This window comes from Coregonus lavaretus, assembly GCF_964263955.1.
Source record: "Coregonus lavaretus genome assembly, chromosome: 14".
Classification (NCBI taxonomy): domain Eukaryota; kingdom Metazoa; phylum Chordata; class Actinopteri; order Salmoniformes; family Salmonidae; genus Coregonus; species Coregonus lavaretus.
This window is the reverse complement of record NC_140001.1, coordinates 46,831,553-46,850,818: the sequence shown is the minus strand read 5'-3', so window position 1 is coordinate 46,850,818 and position 19,266 is coordinate 46,831,553. Positions and strand designations below refer to the sequence as shown.

Genomic DNA, 19,266 nt, shown 5'->3' with positions numbered 1-19,266 from the left:
TCTAGTAAATGCTTTAGTTAGCTAGCTAGCTAGCTAGGTTATTTGAATCCACTGTGTTTCACAAGATGACAGCCTGGTTTGCTGATTTGCTCAGGAGTCTGGAAAACATTAAATAACACGATTTACAATTCATACAAATGTTAAAAGCCCATATAGCAAGCTAAGTAAGGGTAAGAGCGTCTGCTAAATGACGTAAATGTAAATGTAAATATATAGCTAGTTGGCTAATGTTAGCTATTCAGCTAGCTTGTTAAATAGCGATTTTTGTAAATTATCTTTATGACCAAAATATATGCAGAATGATTTGTCTTTACATTAACTAACATATTCCTCTTAACTGCAAAAAAAATTAATGATTCGTTATGAAGTTATAATTACTTACATTTGCTTCCATCCTAATATTTTTGTCAACCATCTTCCTGAAGCAACTTTAGAGCCTTAGGTCGCAGAGCTTCATGGGTGTTTTGATAACCACTCGAGAGGAAGTCTGCATCTCGATTTGCTTGGTTTAGAGGGCCAACTAGGTGACTGAAAAGGCACTACTCCTTGATCAAAGTTGAATTGGGACACCACTCCGACTCGATGCGGCTCGCGGGATTGCGCAAACTGGAGGGGGGGGGGGGGTGCTAAGGGGGAGTATTGGGATTGAGCCATTGTTGCCGTCTGGGGTGTAATCACTAGGAACCAAACAGAAGCAAACAGACAAAATGGGGAGGGACTAACCTGAACTTGTCCAACAAGAAACACTCATTTATGTTGCAAAACGTTTTCCTTTGCACTAATTAATACACCCCTGTTGTGTCCGTAGTGCTGAACCGGCTGATCACAGATCTGCACTCCTTCCTGGTGGTGCTGGACAGTGAGAACCTCAGCTACATCGCTCAGGCCCAAAAGAAGTCAGTCTCAGAGCTGCTGTCCAAGCTGCAAGACACCCATGGTAGGTCACTTTTGTTGTTACTTACTTTTATATATATTTGTATTTATTTATGTATTATTATTATTATTTATTTTTTCGTTGGGGGGAGGGGTGGTAGATCAGCTTTAATTAGATTGTAACTTCCATCAATGTAAATGTCTGCATCACTTCCAATCCCCCATATGTTGTTTTTTTCCTCGCATATATACATACATATGCAGTTGAAGTCGGAAGTTTACATACACTTAGGTTGGAGTCATTAAAACTCGTTTTTCAACCACTCCACAAATTTCTTGTTAACAAACTATTGTTTTGGTAAGTCGGTTAGGACATCTACTTTGTGCATGACACAAGTAATTTTTCCAACAATTGTTTACAGACAGATTATTCCACTTATAATTCACTGTATCACAATTCCAATGGATCAGAAGTTTATATACACTAAGTTGACTGTGCATTTAAACAGCTTGGAAAGTTGACTGTGCATTTAAACAGCTTGGAAAATTCCAGAAAATTATGTCATGGCTTTAGAAGCTTCTGATAGGCTAATTGACATAATTTGAGTCAATTGGAGGTGTACCTGTGGATGTATTTCAATGCCTACCTTCAAACTCAGTGCCTCATTGCTTGACATCATGGGAAAATCAAAAGAAATCAGCCAATATCTCAGAATAAAAATTGTAGACCTCCACAAGCCTAGTTCATCCTTGGGAGCTATTTCCAAATGCCTGAAGGTACCACGTTCATCTGTACAAACAATAGTACGCAAGTATAAACACCATGGGACCACGCAGCCGTCATACCGCTCAGGAAGGAGACGCATTTTGTCTCCTAGAGATGAACGTACTTTGGTGTGAAAAGTGCAAATCAATCCCAGAACAACAGCAAAGGACCTTGTGAAGATACTGGAGGAAACAGGTACAAAAGTATCTATATCCACAGTAAAACAAGTCCTATATCAACATAACCTGAAAGGCCGCTCAGCAAGGAAGAAGCCACTGCTCCAAAACCGCCATAAAAAAGCCAGATTACGGTTTGCAACTGCACATGGGGACAAATATCGTACTTTTTGGAGAAATGTCCTCTGGTCTGATGAAACAAAAATATAACTGTTTGGCCATAATGACCATCGTTATGTTTGGAGGAAAAGGGGGGTCGCTTGCAAGCCGAAGAACACCATCCCAACCGTGAAGCACGGTGGTGGCAGCATCATGCTGTGGGGGTGCTTTGCTGCAGGAGGGACTGGTGCACTTCACAAAATAGAACATTTGTGGGCAGAACAGAAAAAGCGTGTGCGAACAAGGAGGCCTACAAACCTGACTCAGTTACACCAGCTCTGTCAGGAGGAATGGGCCAAAATTCACCCAACTTATTGTGGGAAGCTTGTGGAAGGCTACCCGAAACATTTGACCCAAGTAAAAATGTTTAAAGGCAATGCTACCAAATACTAATTGAGTGTATGTAAACTTCTGACCCACTGGGAATGTGATGAAAGAAATAAAAGCTGAAATAAATCATTTCACATTCTTAAAATAAAGTGGTGATCCTAACTGACCTAAGACAGGGAATTTTTACTAGGATTAAATGTCAGGAATTGTGAAAAACTGAGTTTAAATGTATTTGGCTAAGGTGTACGTAAACCTCTGACTTCAACTGTACATTTCCTTTACTGACTTATGCCTAGTGAGTCTAAACACCCCTTGCACAGTCTTCACATTTTGGTGCCTTAAAATAACGTTTAAAAGGAGATTGAATTAGATTTTTTTTCCTACAGATCTACACAACCTACTCCACATTTTCAAGTGGAAAATATTTTCCAAATTAACTTTAAAAAAAACAGAAGATGTCTTGATTGTGTATGTCTTCACACCCCAGAGAATACTTGGTGGAAGCACCTTTGGCAGCCATTACTACAGAACACCTGAAGGGTGTTCTAATTATTTTGCGTTCCCTGGTAAAATGCTTTGCGTTCCCTCGCAAAATGTATTGTGTTCCCTCGAAAAATGTTTTGCGTTCCCTCGCAAAAAGTTAGCTAGCTAGTAACCTCGTCCACAGGCTATTGCGCACAGCGTATTTGGGTGGAAGTCTATGGGAACGAGATTAGCTAGCTAGCTAGCTAGCAACCTTCACAACAAAGAGGACATAAAGGAACATCCTTAGGTAAGTGTCCTTTTTGTCTTGTAATTTCACATTTGGAAGGGGCATTGAAACAATTAGCTAGCATGATTATATAATTTCTAGCACAGCCAACTATCTAGTTGGCTAGTAAGCTAGCTATATGAATAATGCACTGAAATTAGTTAATAGCAATGGCTATTCTCAAGAACAAGCAATCCCCTATCTGAGGAGCAAGTCCGATTGATCGTGCATTCTGCTCAATGCATTTTGAATGAGCGCTGATTTAATCAAAAGTGCATTACAGTGGCTTGGAAATACAATTACATTTAAAAAGGAGGCAAATAATTAGTACACTCTTAGAAAAAGGGTTCCAAAAGGGTCCTTCGGCTGTCCCTTTTTGGTTCCAGGTAGAACCCTCTGTGGAAAGGGTTATCCAATGGGGACAACTGAAGAATCCTTTTAGGTTCTAGATAGAGCCTTCTTTTCTAAGAGTGTAGGAAAACCTTTTGTCATAATTTTGATGTAGCCAGATTGACTTTAGATGCTGTGTAACATTAGCTAGCTAGCTAAGATTGACGAAAGATCCCTGGATTTTAGCTAGATAATGTTTGCATTGCTATATTTGACAAACTTTGCTAGCTAATGACAACATTGCCATCTGTCTAAAGTAAATTTGATGACATGATAACAATGGCAAAGTTGTGTCCTATTAAACATTTGCCTACTTTAGCAATGCCATTTAGACTAAACTATCACGACTTTTGGGGCACCACTATGGCGCCGCCGGCAGAGGGCGGCTTGAGAAAGTTCATAACAAGGCATGACACGACCCAGTGACGGAGGTGAAACCTTTGTTTTGCATTTGTCTATTTTGCCCAGCTCTTAGACTGTGTGTGTGTGTGTGTGTCTCTGTGTGTCTGCCAGCCTTTCTGTCTGTCTGTGTAGGAGTTTCAGATGTGGTTAAAGGAGTGGTGGTGGCCACTGGAGGGCAACTTTACTGAAGCATACAGTGCATCCGGAAAGTGTTCAGACCCCTTGACTATTTCCAAATGTTGTTACGTTACAGACTTATTCTAAAATTGATTTAATCATTTTTTGTCTTCATCACTCTACACACCATATTACAAGCATGGCTGTAACACATGACAACACAGCATGGTAGCAACACCACATGACAACAACGTGGTAGCAACATAATATGGCAGCAGCACAACATGGCAGCAGCACAAAACATGGTACAAACATTATTGGGCACAGACAACAGCACAAAGGCAAGAAGGTAGAGACAACAATGCATCACGAGAAGCAGCCACAACGGTCAGTAAGAGTGTCCATGATTGAGTCCTCGGATGAAGAGATGGAGATAAAACTGTCCAGTTTGAGTGTTTTTTGCAGCTCGTTCCAGTCGCTAGCTGCAGCGAACTGAAAAGACTAGCGACCTAGGGATGTGGGTGCTTTGGGAACCTTTAGCCAAATGTGACTGGCAGAACGGGTGTTGTATGTGTAGGATGAGGGCTGCAGTAGGTATCTCAGATCTTCTCAAGCTCTGTCAGGTTCTTTGGGGAGCGTCGCTGCACTGCTATTTTCAGGTCTCTCCAGAGATGTTCGATCGGGTTCAAGTACGGGCTCTGGCTGGGCCACTCAAGGACATTCAGAGACTTGTCCCAAAGCCACTCCTGCGTTGTCTTGGCTGTGTGCTTAGGGTCATTGTCCTGTTGGTGTGCTTAGGGTCATGACAGTGGGCTGTCATGTGCCTTTTACTGAGGAGTGGCTTCCGTCTGGCCACTCTACCATAAAGGCCTGATTGGTGGAGTGCTGCAGAGATGGTTGTCCTTCTGGAAGGTTCTCCCATCTCCACAGAGGAACTCTGGAGCTCTGTCAGAGTGACCATTGGTTCTTGATCACCGCCCTGATCAAGGCCCTTCTCCCCCGATTGCTCTGTTTTTAATTTTTTAGAAATTTGCAAAAAAATCTAAAAACCTGTTTTCGCTTTGTCATTATGGGGTATCAATGAGGGAAAAAATAATTTCATCCATTTTAGATTTAGGCTGTAACGTAACAAAATATGGAAAAAGTCAAGGAGTCTGAATACTTTCTGAATGCACTGTATGTAGGAGCTCATCGTCATTTAGTTAATCTATAACAGCTGATACAAGTATCCCATATTAGGTACTACTAATTCATATTTCATTAATGTACAGGGTCCAATTTGACCCAAGAGAACAATCCAGACTAAGAATTTGCAAAAGGTAAAATCATAATGAATACTATTATATGGACAGATTGGGCCTGATCCTAGATCAGCACTCCTACTCTGATGGCGAATTCTCTCTCTCCCTCATCCTTTCTATAACTTTGGATTCACCCCCTGTCCTATGATTAGTAGACATACAGATCTGGGACTAACCTAGCAACAGCAACTCTCAACTATTGGCAAGGATTTATTTGACATCCAATTACTATGAGAAATGCTTCATTCTGCATTCAACACTTCTATTGCAGGAGAGGTGAGCAGCAATCAGATCCCCCTGCTGTCCTTTTCCCCGGGTGCCAAAGACGTGGATGTCGATTAAGGCAGCCCTCCGCACCTCTCTCATTCAGACGGGTTGGGTTAAAGGTGGAAGACACATTTCAGTTGAATGCATTCAGTTGTACAACTGACTAGGTATCCCCCTTTCCCTTTCCTTCACCCCTCGGTGCAGTCTACTGACCATCGCTGAGGCCAGAAAGAAGTCTGCCAGCTGAATTAGGAGCCAAGTTCATCGCCAAGTTCATCGCCATGCAATGCGCTACTGACCGAGGTAGACTATGCTTTGAGTAGCAACTGACTGACAGGCACACACTCACATTTGACTTGACCTTATATTGACAGCACTCTACTCACAGATACCCCACTCTCCCTTTCCCTCCCATTCATCTCCCCCTGTCTCCATCCTAGGTACCACATGGTCTCCCATCTCCTTCATAGTGGCCTCAGCTGGACCCCACCGCATAACCTCTTGGTCTAGCCAGGTGAATAAAGAGCTTCACCAGAGACGGAAGAGGAAGCGAGACATCCCACTCCCTAATTTATTCTGTTTCAATGGAAGTCAATTAAATACACTGACCAACAATATAAACGCAACATGCAACAATTTCAAAGATTTTACTGAGTTACAGTTCATATAAGTAAATCAGTCAATTGAAATAAATTCATTAGGCCCTAATCTATGGATTTCACATGACTGGGAATACAGATATGCATCTATTGGTCACAGATACCTTAAAGGTAGGGGGGTGGATCAGAAAACCAGTCAGTAACTGGTGTGACCACCATTTTGCCTCATGCAGCGTGACACATCTCCTTCGCGTAGAGTTGATCAGGCTGTTGATTGTGGCCTGTGGAATGTTGTCCCACTCCTCTTTAATGGCTGTGCGAAGTTGCTGGATATTGGTGGGAGCAGGAAAACGCTGACCTACATGTCGATCCAGAGCATCCCGAACATGCTCAATGGGTGACATGTCTGGTGTGTATACAGGACATTTTCAGCTCCCAGGAATCGTTTAAAGATCCTTGCGACATGGGGCCGTGCTTTATCATGTTGAAACATGAGGTGATGGCGGCGGATGAGTGGCACAACAATGGGCCTGAGGATCTCGTCACGGTATCTCTGTGCAATCAAATTGCCATTGATAAATTAATTTGTGTTCGTTGTTTATGTTTGCCCATACCATCACCCCACCGCCACCATGTGGCACTCTGTTCACAATGTTGACATCAGCAAACCACTCACCCACACGACGCCATACACGCTGTCTGCCATCTGCCCGGTACAGTTGAAACTGGGATTAATCTCTAAAGAGCACACTTCTCCAGCGTGCCAGTGGCCATCGAAGGCGAGCATTTGCCCACTGAAGTCAGTTACGACGCCGAACTTCAGTCAGGTCAAGATCCTGGTGAGGACAACGAGCTGTCCGGGTGGCTGGTCTCAGATGATCCAGCAGGTGAAGAATCCAGATGTGGAGGTCCTGGGCTGGCGTGGTTACATGTGGTCTGCGGTTGTGAGGCCGGTTGGACATACTGCTAAATTCTCTAAAATGACTTTGGAGGCAGCTTATGGTAGAGAAATGAACATTCAATTATTTGACAACAGCACTGGTCGACATTCCTGCAGTCAGCATGCTAATTGCATGCTCCCTCAAAACTTGAGACATCTGTGGCATTGTGTTGTGTGACAAAACTACACATTTTAGAGTGGCTTTTTATTGTCCCCAGCACAAGGTGCAACTGTGTAATGATCATGCTGTTTAATCAGCTTGTTGATATGCACACCTGTCAGTTGGATGGATTATCTTGGCAAAGGAGAAATACTCACTAACAGGGATAGAAACAAATTTGTGCACAACATTTGAGAGAAAATCACATTGTAGGATTTTTTATGAATTTATTTGCAAATTATGGTGGAAAATAAGTATTTGGTCACCTACAAACAAGCAAGATTTCTGGCTCTCACAGACCTGTAACTTCTTCTTTAAGAGGCTCCTCTGTCCTCCACTCGTTACCTGTATTAATGGCACCTGTTTGAACTTGTTATCAGTATAAAAGACACCTGTCCACAACCTCAAACAGTCACACTCCAAACTCCACTATGGCCAAGACCAAAGAGCTGTCAAAGGACACCAGAAACAAAATTGTAGACCTGCACCAGGCTGGGAAGACTGAATCTGCAATAGGTAAGCAGCTTGGTTTGAAGAAATCAACTGTGGGAGCAATTATTAGGAAATGGAAGACATACAAGACCACTGATAATCTCCCTCGATCTGGGGCTCCACGCAAGATCTCACCCCGTGGGGTCAAAATGATCACAAGAACGGTGAGCAAAAATCCCAGAACCACACGGGGGGACCTAGTGAATGACCTGCAGAGAGCTGGGACCAAAGTAACAAAGCCTACCATCAGTAACACACTACGCCGCCAGGGACTCAAATCCTGCAGTGCCAGACGTGTCCCCCTGCTTAAGCCAGTACATGTCCAGGCCCGTCTGAAGTTTGCTAGAGTGCATTTGGATGATCCAGAAGAGGATTGGGAGAATGTCATATGGTCAGATGAAACCAAAATATAACTTTTTGGTAAAAACTCAACTCGTCGTGTTTGGAGGACAAAGAATGCTGAGTTGCATCCAAAGAACACCATACCTACTGTGAAGCATGGGTGGTGGAAACATCATGCTTTGGGGCTGTTTTTCTGCAAAGGGACCAGGACGACTGATCCGTGTAAAGGAAAGAATGAATGGGGCCATTTATCGTGAGATTTTGAGTGAAAACCTCCTTCCATCAGCAAGGGCATTGAAGATGAAACGTGGCTGGGTCTTTCAGCATGAGAATGATCCCAAACACACCGCCCGGGCAACGAAGGAGTGGCTTCGTAAGAAGCATTTCAAGGTCCTGGAATGGCCTAGCCAGTCTCCAGATCTCAACCCCATAGAAAATCTTTGGAGGGAGTTGAAAGTCCGTGTTGCCCAGCGACAGCCCCAAAACATCACTGCTCTAGAGGAGATCTGCATGGAGGAATGGGCCAAAATACCAGCAACAGTGTGTGAAAACCTTGTGAAGACTTACAGAAAACGTTTGACCTGTGTCACTGCCAACAAAGGGTATATAACAAAGTATTGAGAAACTTTTGTTATTGACCAAATACTTATTTTCCACCATAATTTGCAAATAAATTCATTAAAAATCCTACAATGTGATTTTCTGGATTTTGTTTTCTCAATTTGTCTGTCATAGTTGACGTGTACCTATGATGAAAATTACAGGCCTCTCTCATCCTTTTAATTGGGAGAACTTGCACAATTGGTGGCTGACTAAATACTTTTTTCCCCCACTGTATGAATAATTAAAACATGCTAGTAGTGGATCTTTCAGTAATTCATAAAATGTTTGATATATCTCTATTGGAACGCCATCAAGGCCAGGGGTTTTCCCAGTCTGAAAGGAGTCGCTTGCCGACCGTAGTTCGTCCTGTGTAATTTGTCCCTCGCAATAATGTTTTGTGTCGCAGATAGTTTAACCAACACTCTTCGTCAAGTGAAGTTGGAGGAACTTGAAAGGAAAACATTTTGCTTCTTCATTCAAAATATTATTTGGTGGGGATTATTTCTCCATCATTTGTAGCTATTTTCGGTAGATTATTTTTGGTCGTGTTTCTTTGTTGAAGGTTCAAGAAAAACTTGGTGCATTTTTCGCCATTCTCCATCCAATTTGCTTTTTTAATTTTTATAAATGAAAACAGATATTTTCCTCAAACTCTTTTTGTTTTGTGTCTAAACTATTCAGTACTTCTGCAGAACATTTATCAACACCATTGATGTGCAATGTTAGTTCCTCTATTTCTGCTATAAATATTTTCTCTGTTGACCGAATCCGTTTTTGTTTTTGGGATGAACATTTCATTGAATGGCCTCTAAAGGCACACTTAAAGACATCCCATACTGTAAGTGGATCCGCTGAAACTGTATTATGCACGAAAAAAACAGTAAAAAATGTACTGTCTGTCAATAAACTTTCCAATATCGCCGCCCTCTTTGAAAGTCAGTCATAGTTACATGGAGGGCTACCTCCCGAGTGGTGCAGTGGTCTAAGGCACTGCATCGCAGTGCTAGCTATGCCACTAGAGATCCTGGTTCAAATCCAGGCTCTGTCGTAGCCGGCCGCGACCGGGAGACCCATGGGGCGGCGCACAATTGGCCCAGCGTCGTCCAGGGTAGGGGAAGGAATAGCCGGCAGGGATGTAGCTCAGTTGGTAGAGCATGGCGTTTGCAACGCCAGGGTTGTGGATTTGATTCCCACAAAAAAAAAAAAAATGTATGCACAAACTGTAAGTCGCTCTGGATAAGAGTGTCTGCTAAATGACTAAAATGTATAAGCTGATGGTCTGATTGCATTAGATCCTCAATCCATACTTTTTTCACTTTTGGCACCATAGAAAAGGATACCAGAAAGTCATCCATCCAACTAGCTTGATTTAGCCTCTTCCAAGTATATCTTACAAGGTATGGGTTTTAAAGCCTCCGTACATCAACCAGTTCCAACGTGTCCATAATATTAGCAATCTCTTTGAGCGCTAGAGGGTGGTAATTGGTAATATGATTGCCTTTACGGTCTATTGATGTACTTAGTCCCCTACCATTTTAATAGACTTATCAGAATTTTGGAGACTATTGTAAATATTTTCTAAGAAGTTTGGATCTTCTTGGTCCATATAGATTTATGAGCCATAATTGTTTATCATCAAGTAGTATATTTAAAGCAATCCATCTTCCTTGAGGATCTATTTGAAAGGATTGTACCTCAAAATCCACATTGTTTTCGAGTAGGATCATAACACCTTTTGAATTTCTTAACCCATGACTGAAATAGATTTGACCATCCCATTATTTTTCCCAGGGCACTTCGTCAGAAGATATTGAATGAGTTTCCTGAAGACAATAAATATGGTAATTCTTCTCCTTTAGCCATGTAAAAACGACTCTTCTTTTCTTATTATCAGCCAAACCATTGGAATTATAGCTAGCTATTGTGATGAGGTGATGTTGAAGGAGTCAGGCACAGGAGGGTAAATCACAGAATAACAGGCTTTATTCCGCAAATACAAAGTTACGCAGTAATGCGTCAAAAACACTCAAGTGCGCAAAACAGGCACACTGGAAAATACAAGGCACACAGGAAAATATCCCGGCGATACAAAATACACGGCGCTCCACCGAGCTTCACTATCCTCCACCATAAACAATCACACACAAAGACTAGGGGGCAGAGGGAACACTTATACAGGTACTAATGAGGGGATATGAACCAGGTGTGTGTAATAAACAAGACAAAACAAATGGAATGATGAGAAGGCCGGTGACGACGACCGCCGAAACCTGCCCGAACAAGGAGAGGAGGCAGCTTCGGAGGAAGTCGTGACAGCTATACTTAATTCACCAATTACCATGATGGGTTCAATTTTAAGATACTTATCACTGTCCTTACCACCACTTTGAGATACTTATACATACTAATTCAAAGTAGACCTCCAGTTGTCCTCCAATACCCCTCCCACAAAAACTAAAAAACATTAACACATAATATTGAGATGGGTCTTTACATATTTTTGGCTCATATTGACTCCATACATTATGTAAGGTGTAGATACAGTTCATAAACAGCTACAATGAAAATAGTATTGTTAAATCCTCAAGCTTCTTAGTGGGTATGTATTCCTCTTTCACCTCCTCCTCTATCCCCTTTGATGCTTCCCGCATGAATCTGTCCTGTACTGTTGCACAGGTGAGAGTGCGACCTTATTGGTGCCTCCGTAGTGGTTGTTCCCTTTAATGCAGGTTATTGGTCAGTGGCTATGTCTCTATGCGATACTATTAAAATAGCCTCACAACCGCAGACCACGTGTAACCACGCCAGGCCTCCACATCCTGCTTCTTCACCTGCGGGATTGTCTCAGACCAGCCACCTGGACAGCTGATTAAACTGAGGAGTATTTCTGTCTGTAATAAAGCCCTTTTGTGGGTGAAAACTCATTCTGGGCCTGGCTCCGCAGTGGGCTGGCCTGGCTCACAAGTAGGTGACCCTATGCCCTCCCAGGCCCAACCATGGCTGCGCCCCTGCCCAGTCATGTGAAATCCATAGATTAGGGCCTCATTTATTTATTTCAATTGACTGATTTCCTTATATGAACTGTAACACAGTAAAATCATTGGAATTGTTGCATGTTGCGTTCATATTTTTGTTCAGTATACTGTATATATACAAACGTATGTGGACAACCCTTAAAATTAGTGGATTTGTCCATTTCAGCCACAACCGTTGCTGACAGGTGTCTAAAATCGAGCACACAGCCATGCAATCTCCAGTATAATGGCCTTACTGAAGAGCTCAGTGACCTTCAAGGTGGCACCGTCATAGGATGCCACCTTTCCAACAAGTCAGTTTGTCAAATTTCTGCCCTGCTAGAGCTGCCCGGTCAACTGTAAGCCACGGAGTGGTAGGCCACACAAGCTCACAGAACGGGACCACTGAGTGCTGATGCGTGTATCGGGTAAAAATTGTCTGTCCTCAGTTGCAACAATCACTACCGAGTTCCAAACTGCCTCTGGAAACAACGTCAACACAAGAACTGTAAGTTTGGAGCTTCATGACATGAGTTTCCATGGCCGAGCATCGGCTGGAGTGGTGTAAAGCTCGTCACCATTGGACTCTGGAACAGTGGAAACGCGTTCTCTGAAGTGATGAATCACTCTTCACCATCTGGCATTCCGACCGACGAATCTGGGTTTGGCGGATGCCAGGAGAATGCTATCTACCCCAATGCATAGTCCCAACTGTACATTTTGGTGGAGGAGGAATAATGGTCTGGGGCTGTTTATCATGGTTCGGGCTAGGCCCCTTATTTCCAGTGAAGGGAAATCTTAACGCTACAGCATACAATGACATTCTAGACAATTCTGTGCATCCAACTTTGTGGCAACATTTTGGGGAAGGCCCTTTCCTGTTTCAGCATGACAATGCCCCCATGCACAAAGCGAGGTCAATACAGAAATGGTTTGTCGAGATCGGTGTGGAAGAACGACTGGCCTGCACAGAGCCCTGACCTCAACCCCATCCAACATCTCCGGCAGTATAGGGGTCTGGGTTAATGCGTGTTCAGCTCCCATACCTATTCCCAGTCACTGCGGAGTGTCAGTACTATGTGTCCATGCTATGTGCAGTCAACTAGTATAATTCGTTTTTGTGAAGTAAATATGGTAATTTTTATTAAAGAGTCCTGTCTAGGGCTGGTTCTGCCTTCTGAGGTAGAGGAGACACTTCTAAAGTACAGTAGGCTCCAAAATGACTGGCACCCCTGACTGGCAATGCACAAACAATAAAATAAAAAATACTCAAATAAACTCAAAATACCAACATGTGAGAAATACTGTACTTTATTAATGTTTCAATGGAACCAACCAAAATCATACAGTTATTTAATACAAAATAAATGTCACCAAAATCAAGGTTTCGTAATTATTGGCACCCCTCATTTAGTACTTAGTGCAACCACCTCTGGCAAGGATAACAGCATGGAGTCTTTTCCTGTAATGTTTGACAAGGTTAAGGAACACATTTGGAGGGATTTTGGACCATTCCTCTATGCAGTTCCTTTCAAGATCCTTCACATTCTTGGGTTTGCGCTTATCAACTGCCCTCTTCAACTCAGCTCACAGATTTTTGATTGGATTGAGGTCCGCCGACTGAGATGGCCATGGCAGAACATTGATTTTGTTGTCACAGAACTATTTCTGTGTGGATCTTGAGGTATGTTTTGGGTCATTGTCTTGTTGGAAAGTCCACCTACGGCCAAGTCCCAGCCTTCTGGCAGAGGCAACCAGATTGTCAGCCAAAATTGCCTGATACTTGGTGGAATTCATTATGCCATCAATCTTAACCAATGCCCCTGGACCTCTGGAATTAAAACAGCCCCAAAACATCACTGACCCACCACCATATTTCACCGTGGGTGTGAGGTGCCTCTCCTTGTATGCATCTCTGTTTCGACGCCAAACATGCCGATGCTGGATCTGACCAAAACGTTCAATTTTGGTCTCATCTGACCGGAGCACCTTCTTCCAATTTAAATGACGTTTGGCAAACTCCAAGCGCTTGCGTCTGTGTCTTGGGGTCAGAAAGGGCTTTCTTCTGGCAACCCTTCCAAAGAGCCTGTGGTTGTGGAGGTGGCGTCTGATGGTGCTTTTTGAAACCTGGTGACCCCAAGATGCCACCAAGGCCTGCAATTCTTTCACAGTGATTCTTTGGGGATTTTGTTGCTTCTCTCACCATTCTCCTCCCTATCCTGGGGGGCAAAATGCATTTGCGTCCTCTACCCGTGAGGTTTTCAACTGTTCCATATCTTTTAAAAATATATATAATTGCCCTGACAGTGCTCAGTGGTATATTCAATCGTTTGTGGATCTTCTTGTAGCCATTACCAGATTTATAAATGTCTATGACCATCTGTCTCTTTTGAACTGCCAGTTATTTTGTTCTCTTCATGGTGTTGGATGACAAAAGGATATTGCATGCATGTTACCTCATTTTTATACCCTAGTGAAACAGGAAGTAATGTAATGGCTCAATATAGTTCCTTAAGATAAACTTAAATAAGTGGAATTTAATTCCTGGTTTAATTTTGGTAGATGTTATTTACAATAATCTTTAAGGGTGCCATTAATTGTGAAACCTTGATTTGGAGGACATAGATTTTTTATTAAATCAATAAATGATTTTGGTGGGTTCCATTGGAACATTAATATAGTACAGTATTTCTCACATGTTGGTATTTTGAGTTTAACTCTATAATTATATTGTTTATATTTTATACAGTATTGTTTGTGCATTGCCAGTCAGGGGTGCCAGTAATTTTGGAGCCCACTGTATATAGTGATAATTTGTCCTGGCTTACCTCTTGTTTTTTGTTTTGTTTTTGCCAAAGGAAATTAATAGGTTAACCCTCTTAGGGTCAATAACAAGAGAAAAACAACATAAAACGTACTTGCCATCACTGTGTTATTAGAAAATAAAATTAATTTGATTATTTAGGCATTAGGCATCATTATAGTATATTAAAGAGAGAAATTTGTTCAACTCTCCATATAGAAAAACTCCCCAGGCCTTAATGATTACAAGCATACCCATAACATGATGCAGCCACCACTATGCTTGAAAATATGGCGAGTGGTACTCAGTAATGTGTTGTATTGGATTTAAACAATAGATTGCAGGAGGTCTGAAAGGATGGCGCTGCACAGTCTAATAAAAAGCATGAGCTGGCGCACACCCAGAGAAGATTATTTAGTGTAGAGGTGCTGACTAACGGAGAATAAATTGTAAGCTATAAAAATAAATAATGGGGAGTCGCACACACTCTATATATATATATAAACTCCCAGTAAATTATTGGGTTAAACACCAACATTACGGCATCACTGTGCCTTCTTCAGAGATGCAAGAACATTTGAAGCTATTTTCCACGGTGTTGTAAAAATATATGCTGAACAGTGGCGACCCATCATTCAGGGCAGGTGGGACCCACCTGTTTTGAGCCCCATATTTTTTGCAAAAAAAATGTTGGGGCTTGCCTGTTTTGCATGTTCTTTTGGCATTAATACGTGTCACATATCAGTTTGCAAACAATGTAAAAATATATATATATATTATTGAGTAAATTAAGCCGCATACAAACATGGTCTCTTTTTTGTTTTCTTGAGTAAGGCAGCTCCAAAATGCAGGTGTTTCAGCCTAGCTCAGTGCTTTCTGTGGTGGTGGGGCAAGCCAGCAGAAAATACGGTGCGTTGTGCCGTGATTGGCTCAGTGTTCTCTCACTCATGGGGACACTACGTCACCTCCAAATCTAAGGGTAGAGCTAGAAAATTCAAGCCCCTTGGCTGCTGCCATAGAGTTACATTAGAAGTGCCCATCCAAGAAGACTCAAGGTCATTGGCCACAGATAAAATGACATCAAATCACGTTATCTGTACAGTAACTTTGATTGGACTGATCATGTATAACCCTAGCTAATGTTATACTGCATCTAAAGTCGATCTTAGTACCAAACTTACCAATCAATTAATTATTTGCCTCCTTTTGATTAAATCAGCGCACATTAGCAATGTATTGAGTAGAATGCTTGATCAGTCAGACATGCTTCTCAGAAAGGGGCTTGCTTGTTCTTGAGAATAGCCATAGCTAGCTACCATAGTGATCCCCTCAAGAGTAGCACATTTCAGTGCATCATTCATATAGCTTGCTAGCTAGCTAGTTGGCTGTGCTAGAAATTATATAATCATACTAGCTGGCTAATTGTTTCAATGCACTTTCCAAATGTGAAATTACAAGACAATAAGGACACTTATTTAAGGCTGTTCCTCTGTGTCCTCTTGGTTGTGAAGGTATATAGTTAGTTAGCTAGCTAGCTCATTCCAGAGACTTCTGCCCAAAAGCACTGTGCGCAATAGCCTGGGTACGAGGTTACTAGCTAGTTACCTTTTTGCGAGGGAATGCAAAACATTTTGCAAGGGAATGGAATACATTTTTGTGAGGGAACACAAAACATTTTGCGAGGGAACACATTTATTTTTGCAAGTGAACACAAATGTTTTGTGAGGGAATGCAAAAGTTTTGCAAGGGAACACAAAATAATAGTTTTCTACTTGTCCCTTCAGGGGTTCCGTACATTACAGCTGTGAATAATTTGGAATAAAATTCTACCAACTTTGCACAACTCTTAAGGCAACATATCTTCAGAGTTTTTCATCAAATTGCTCAAGCTCAGTAAATTTGGTTGGTAATCATTAATGAACAGCAATATTACACCTTGTCTCTGATTTTTTAAGCAGATTTAAGTCAGGACTGAGACTGTCAGGAATATTCAACACCTCTTGGAAAGCCATTCTGGTGTGTCTTTTGAATAAACATTTGTTTAATTGTCCCGTGGAAAAATAAAACCCTATCCCAGGGTTAGGTTTTCAGAAGACTGATGTGGGTTTTCCTATATCTTTTTACCTGGGCTTTGCTTCTTTTATATTTATTTAGAGCCTAACAAACTCCCCAGTCCCTGTCAGTGACAAGCATACCCATAGCATGATGATGCCACTACAATCATTGAAAAAAAAGGGATTAACAACATTGCAATCACTCCATATTACACTCTAATAATGCTGGGTTGTTTGGTTGACCAAACTGCTGGATTGCAGGTATTGGGTCACTTAGTTGGGTTGTTTTCTTTGAAAACTGCTGGGCTATTGATGCTGGGTGCTGGGTTATTGAGATATGACCCAGCGGGTCAGTTCAGAAGAGTAGTAGGGGCGTGGCTTTCATATACAGTGGGGGAAAAAAGTATTTAGTCAGCCACCAATTGTGCAAGTTCTCCCACTTAAAAATATGAGAGAGGCCTGTAATTTTCATCATAGGTACATGTCAACTATGACAGACAAATTGAGGAAAAAAAATCCAGAAAATCACATTGTAGGATTTTTAATGAATTTATTTGCAAATGATGGTGGAAAATAAGTATTTGGTCACCTACAAACAAGCAAGATTTCTGGCTCTCACAGACCTGTAACTTTTTTTTTAAGAGGCTCCTCTGTCCTCCAATCGTTACCTGTATTAATGGCACCTGTTTGAACTTGTTATCAGTATAAAATACACCTGTCCACAACCTCAAACAGTCACACTCCAAACTCCACTATGGCCAAGACGAAAGCGCTGTCAAAGGACACCAGAAACTAAATTGTAGACCTGCACCAGGCTGGGAAGACTGAATCTGCAATAGGTAAGCAGCTTGGTTTGAAGAAATCAACTGTGGGAGCAATTATTAGGAAATGGAAGACATACAAGACCACTGATAATCTCCCTCGATCTGGGGCTCCACGCAAGATCTCACCCCGTGGGGTCAAAATGATCACAAGAACGGTGAGCAAAAATCCCAGAACCACACGGGGGGACCTAGTGAATGACCTGCAGAGAGCTGGGACCAAAGTAACAAAGCCTACCATCAGTAGCACACTACGCCGCCAGGGACTCAAATCATGCAGTGCCAGACGTGTTCCCCTGCTTAAGCCAGTACATGTCCAGGCCCGTCTGAAGTTTGCTAGAGTGCATTTGGATGATCCAAAAGAGGATTGGGAGAATGTCATATGGTCAGATGAAACCAAAATATAACTTTTTGGTAAAAACTCAACTCGTCGTGTTTGGAGGACAAAGAATGCTGAGTTGCATCCAAAGAACACCATACCTACTGTGAAGCATGGGGGTGGAAACATCATGCTTTGGGACTGTTTTTCTGCAAAGGGACCAGGACGACTGATCCGTGTAAAGGAAAGAATGAATGGGGCCATGTATCGTGAGATTTTGAGTGAAAACCTCCTTCCATCAGCAAGGGCATTGAAGATGAAATGTGGCTGGGTCTTTCAGCATGACAATGATCCCAAACACACCGCCCGGGCAACGAAGGAGTGGCTTCGTAAGAAGCATTTCAAGGTCCTGGAGTGGCCTAGCCAGTCTCCAGATCTCAACCCCATAGAAAATCATTGGAGGGAGTTGAAAGTCCGTGTTGCCCAGCGACAGCCCCAAAACATCACTGCTCTAGAGGAGATCTGCATGGAGGAATGGGCCAAAATACCAGCAACAGTGTGTGAAAACCTTGTGAAGACTTATAGAAAACGTTTGACCTGTGTCATTGCCAACAAAGGGTATAGAACAAAGTATTGAAAAACTTTAGTTATTGACCAAATACTTATTTTCCACCATAATTTGCAAATAAATTCATAAAAAATCCTACAATGTGATTTTCTGGATTTTTTTTCCTCATTTTGTCTGTCATAGTTGACGTGTACCTATGATGAAAATTACAGGCCTCTCTCATCTTTTTAAGTGGGAGAACTTGCAGAATTGGTGGCTGACTAAATACTTTTTTCCCCCACTGTATTTATTTTTGGCCACCCGTGAGAGTAAATGTCATTTCAGTTCATCTGTTCTGTTGTATTGTTATCACATTTTAACATTGAACACTGACACTATTGAAGTGTTGATGAGGTTTACACAAGTATATGAGTTCCTCAAGATCCTAAGCATATCTCAATGTTGGGATATGTAAATAATGTTTTGAATTTTATATTAGAATATGTATTGTGCAAAAATATTCTAGGAACATTTAAATTTGCAGTGTACAAACTTAACATGATGAACAGGAATGACGTTTACTCTTACGGGTTGCCAAAAATAATGATCTAAAAGCCACTCCCCTAATAGGCCACGCCTCCTGGAAATAACACATTACATTAAAAAAGACCCAGCTGCCGGGTCAACCCATCTGTTTTTAAGATAACCCCCAATTGACGGTTAAATTAACCCATGTTTGGGTAATCCAAAACAACCCAACATACAACCCAACATGTTGGGTTATTCACACAAAGCAACTGGTTGGGTCAAAATATCCCAGCGTGTGTTATAGCCTATATTTATCCATGGCTGGGTTACTAAATAACCAAAATTGGGTTGTTTTTAGCCCAGCATTTTTTTTTTGTACTGGCCTGAATGACAAAGTGAAAAGAAAGAAGCCTGTGTTTAAAAATTAACTCCAAATCATCACTTCTGTTTGCAACAAGGCTGTTAAGTAAAACGGCAAATAAATTAATACAACACAGAGTAAAACCCTCTGT

At 41.8% G+C, this 19,266-nt stretch overlaps 1 protein-coding gene across 1 annotated transcript in view; it reads left to right on the top strand.

The window, feature by feature from the left end:
* The window catches only part of LOC311141457 (actin filament-associated protein 1-like 2), a 118,132-nt gene that overhangs the window by 51,708 nt on the left and 47,158 nt on the right, over positions 1-19,266 (top strand). The window contains exon 2 of the mRNA XM_084176794.1: positions 809-937. Coding sequence (XP_084032920.1) covers positions 809-937 — 129 coding nt within the window. The remainder of the gene's footprint in view (positions 1-808; positions 938-19,266) is intronic.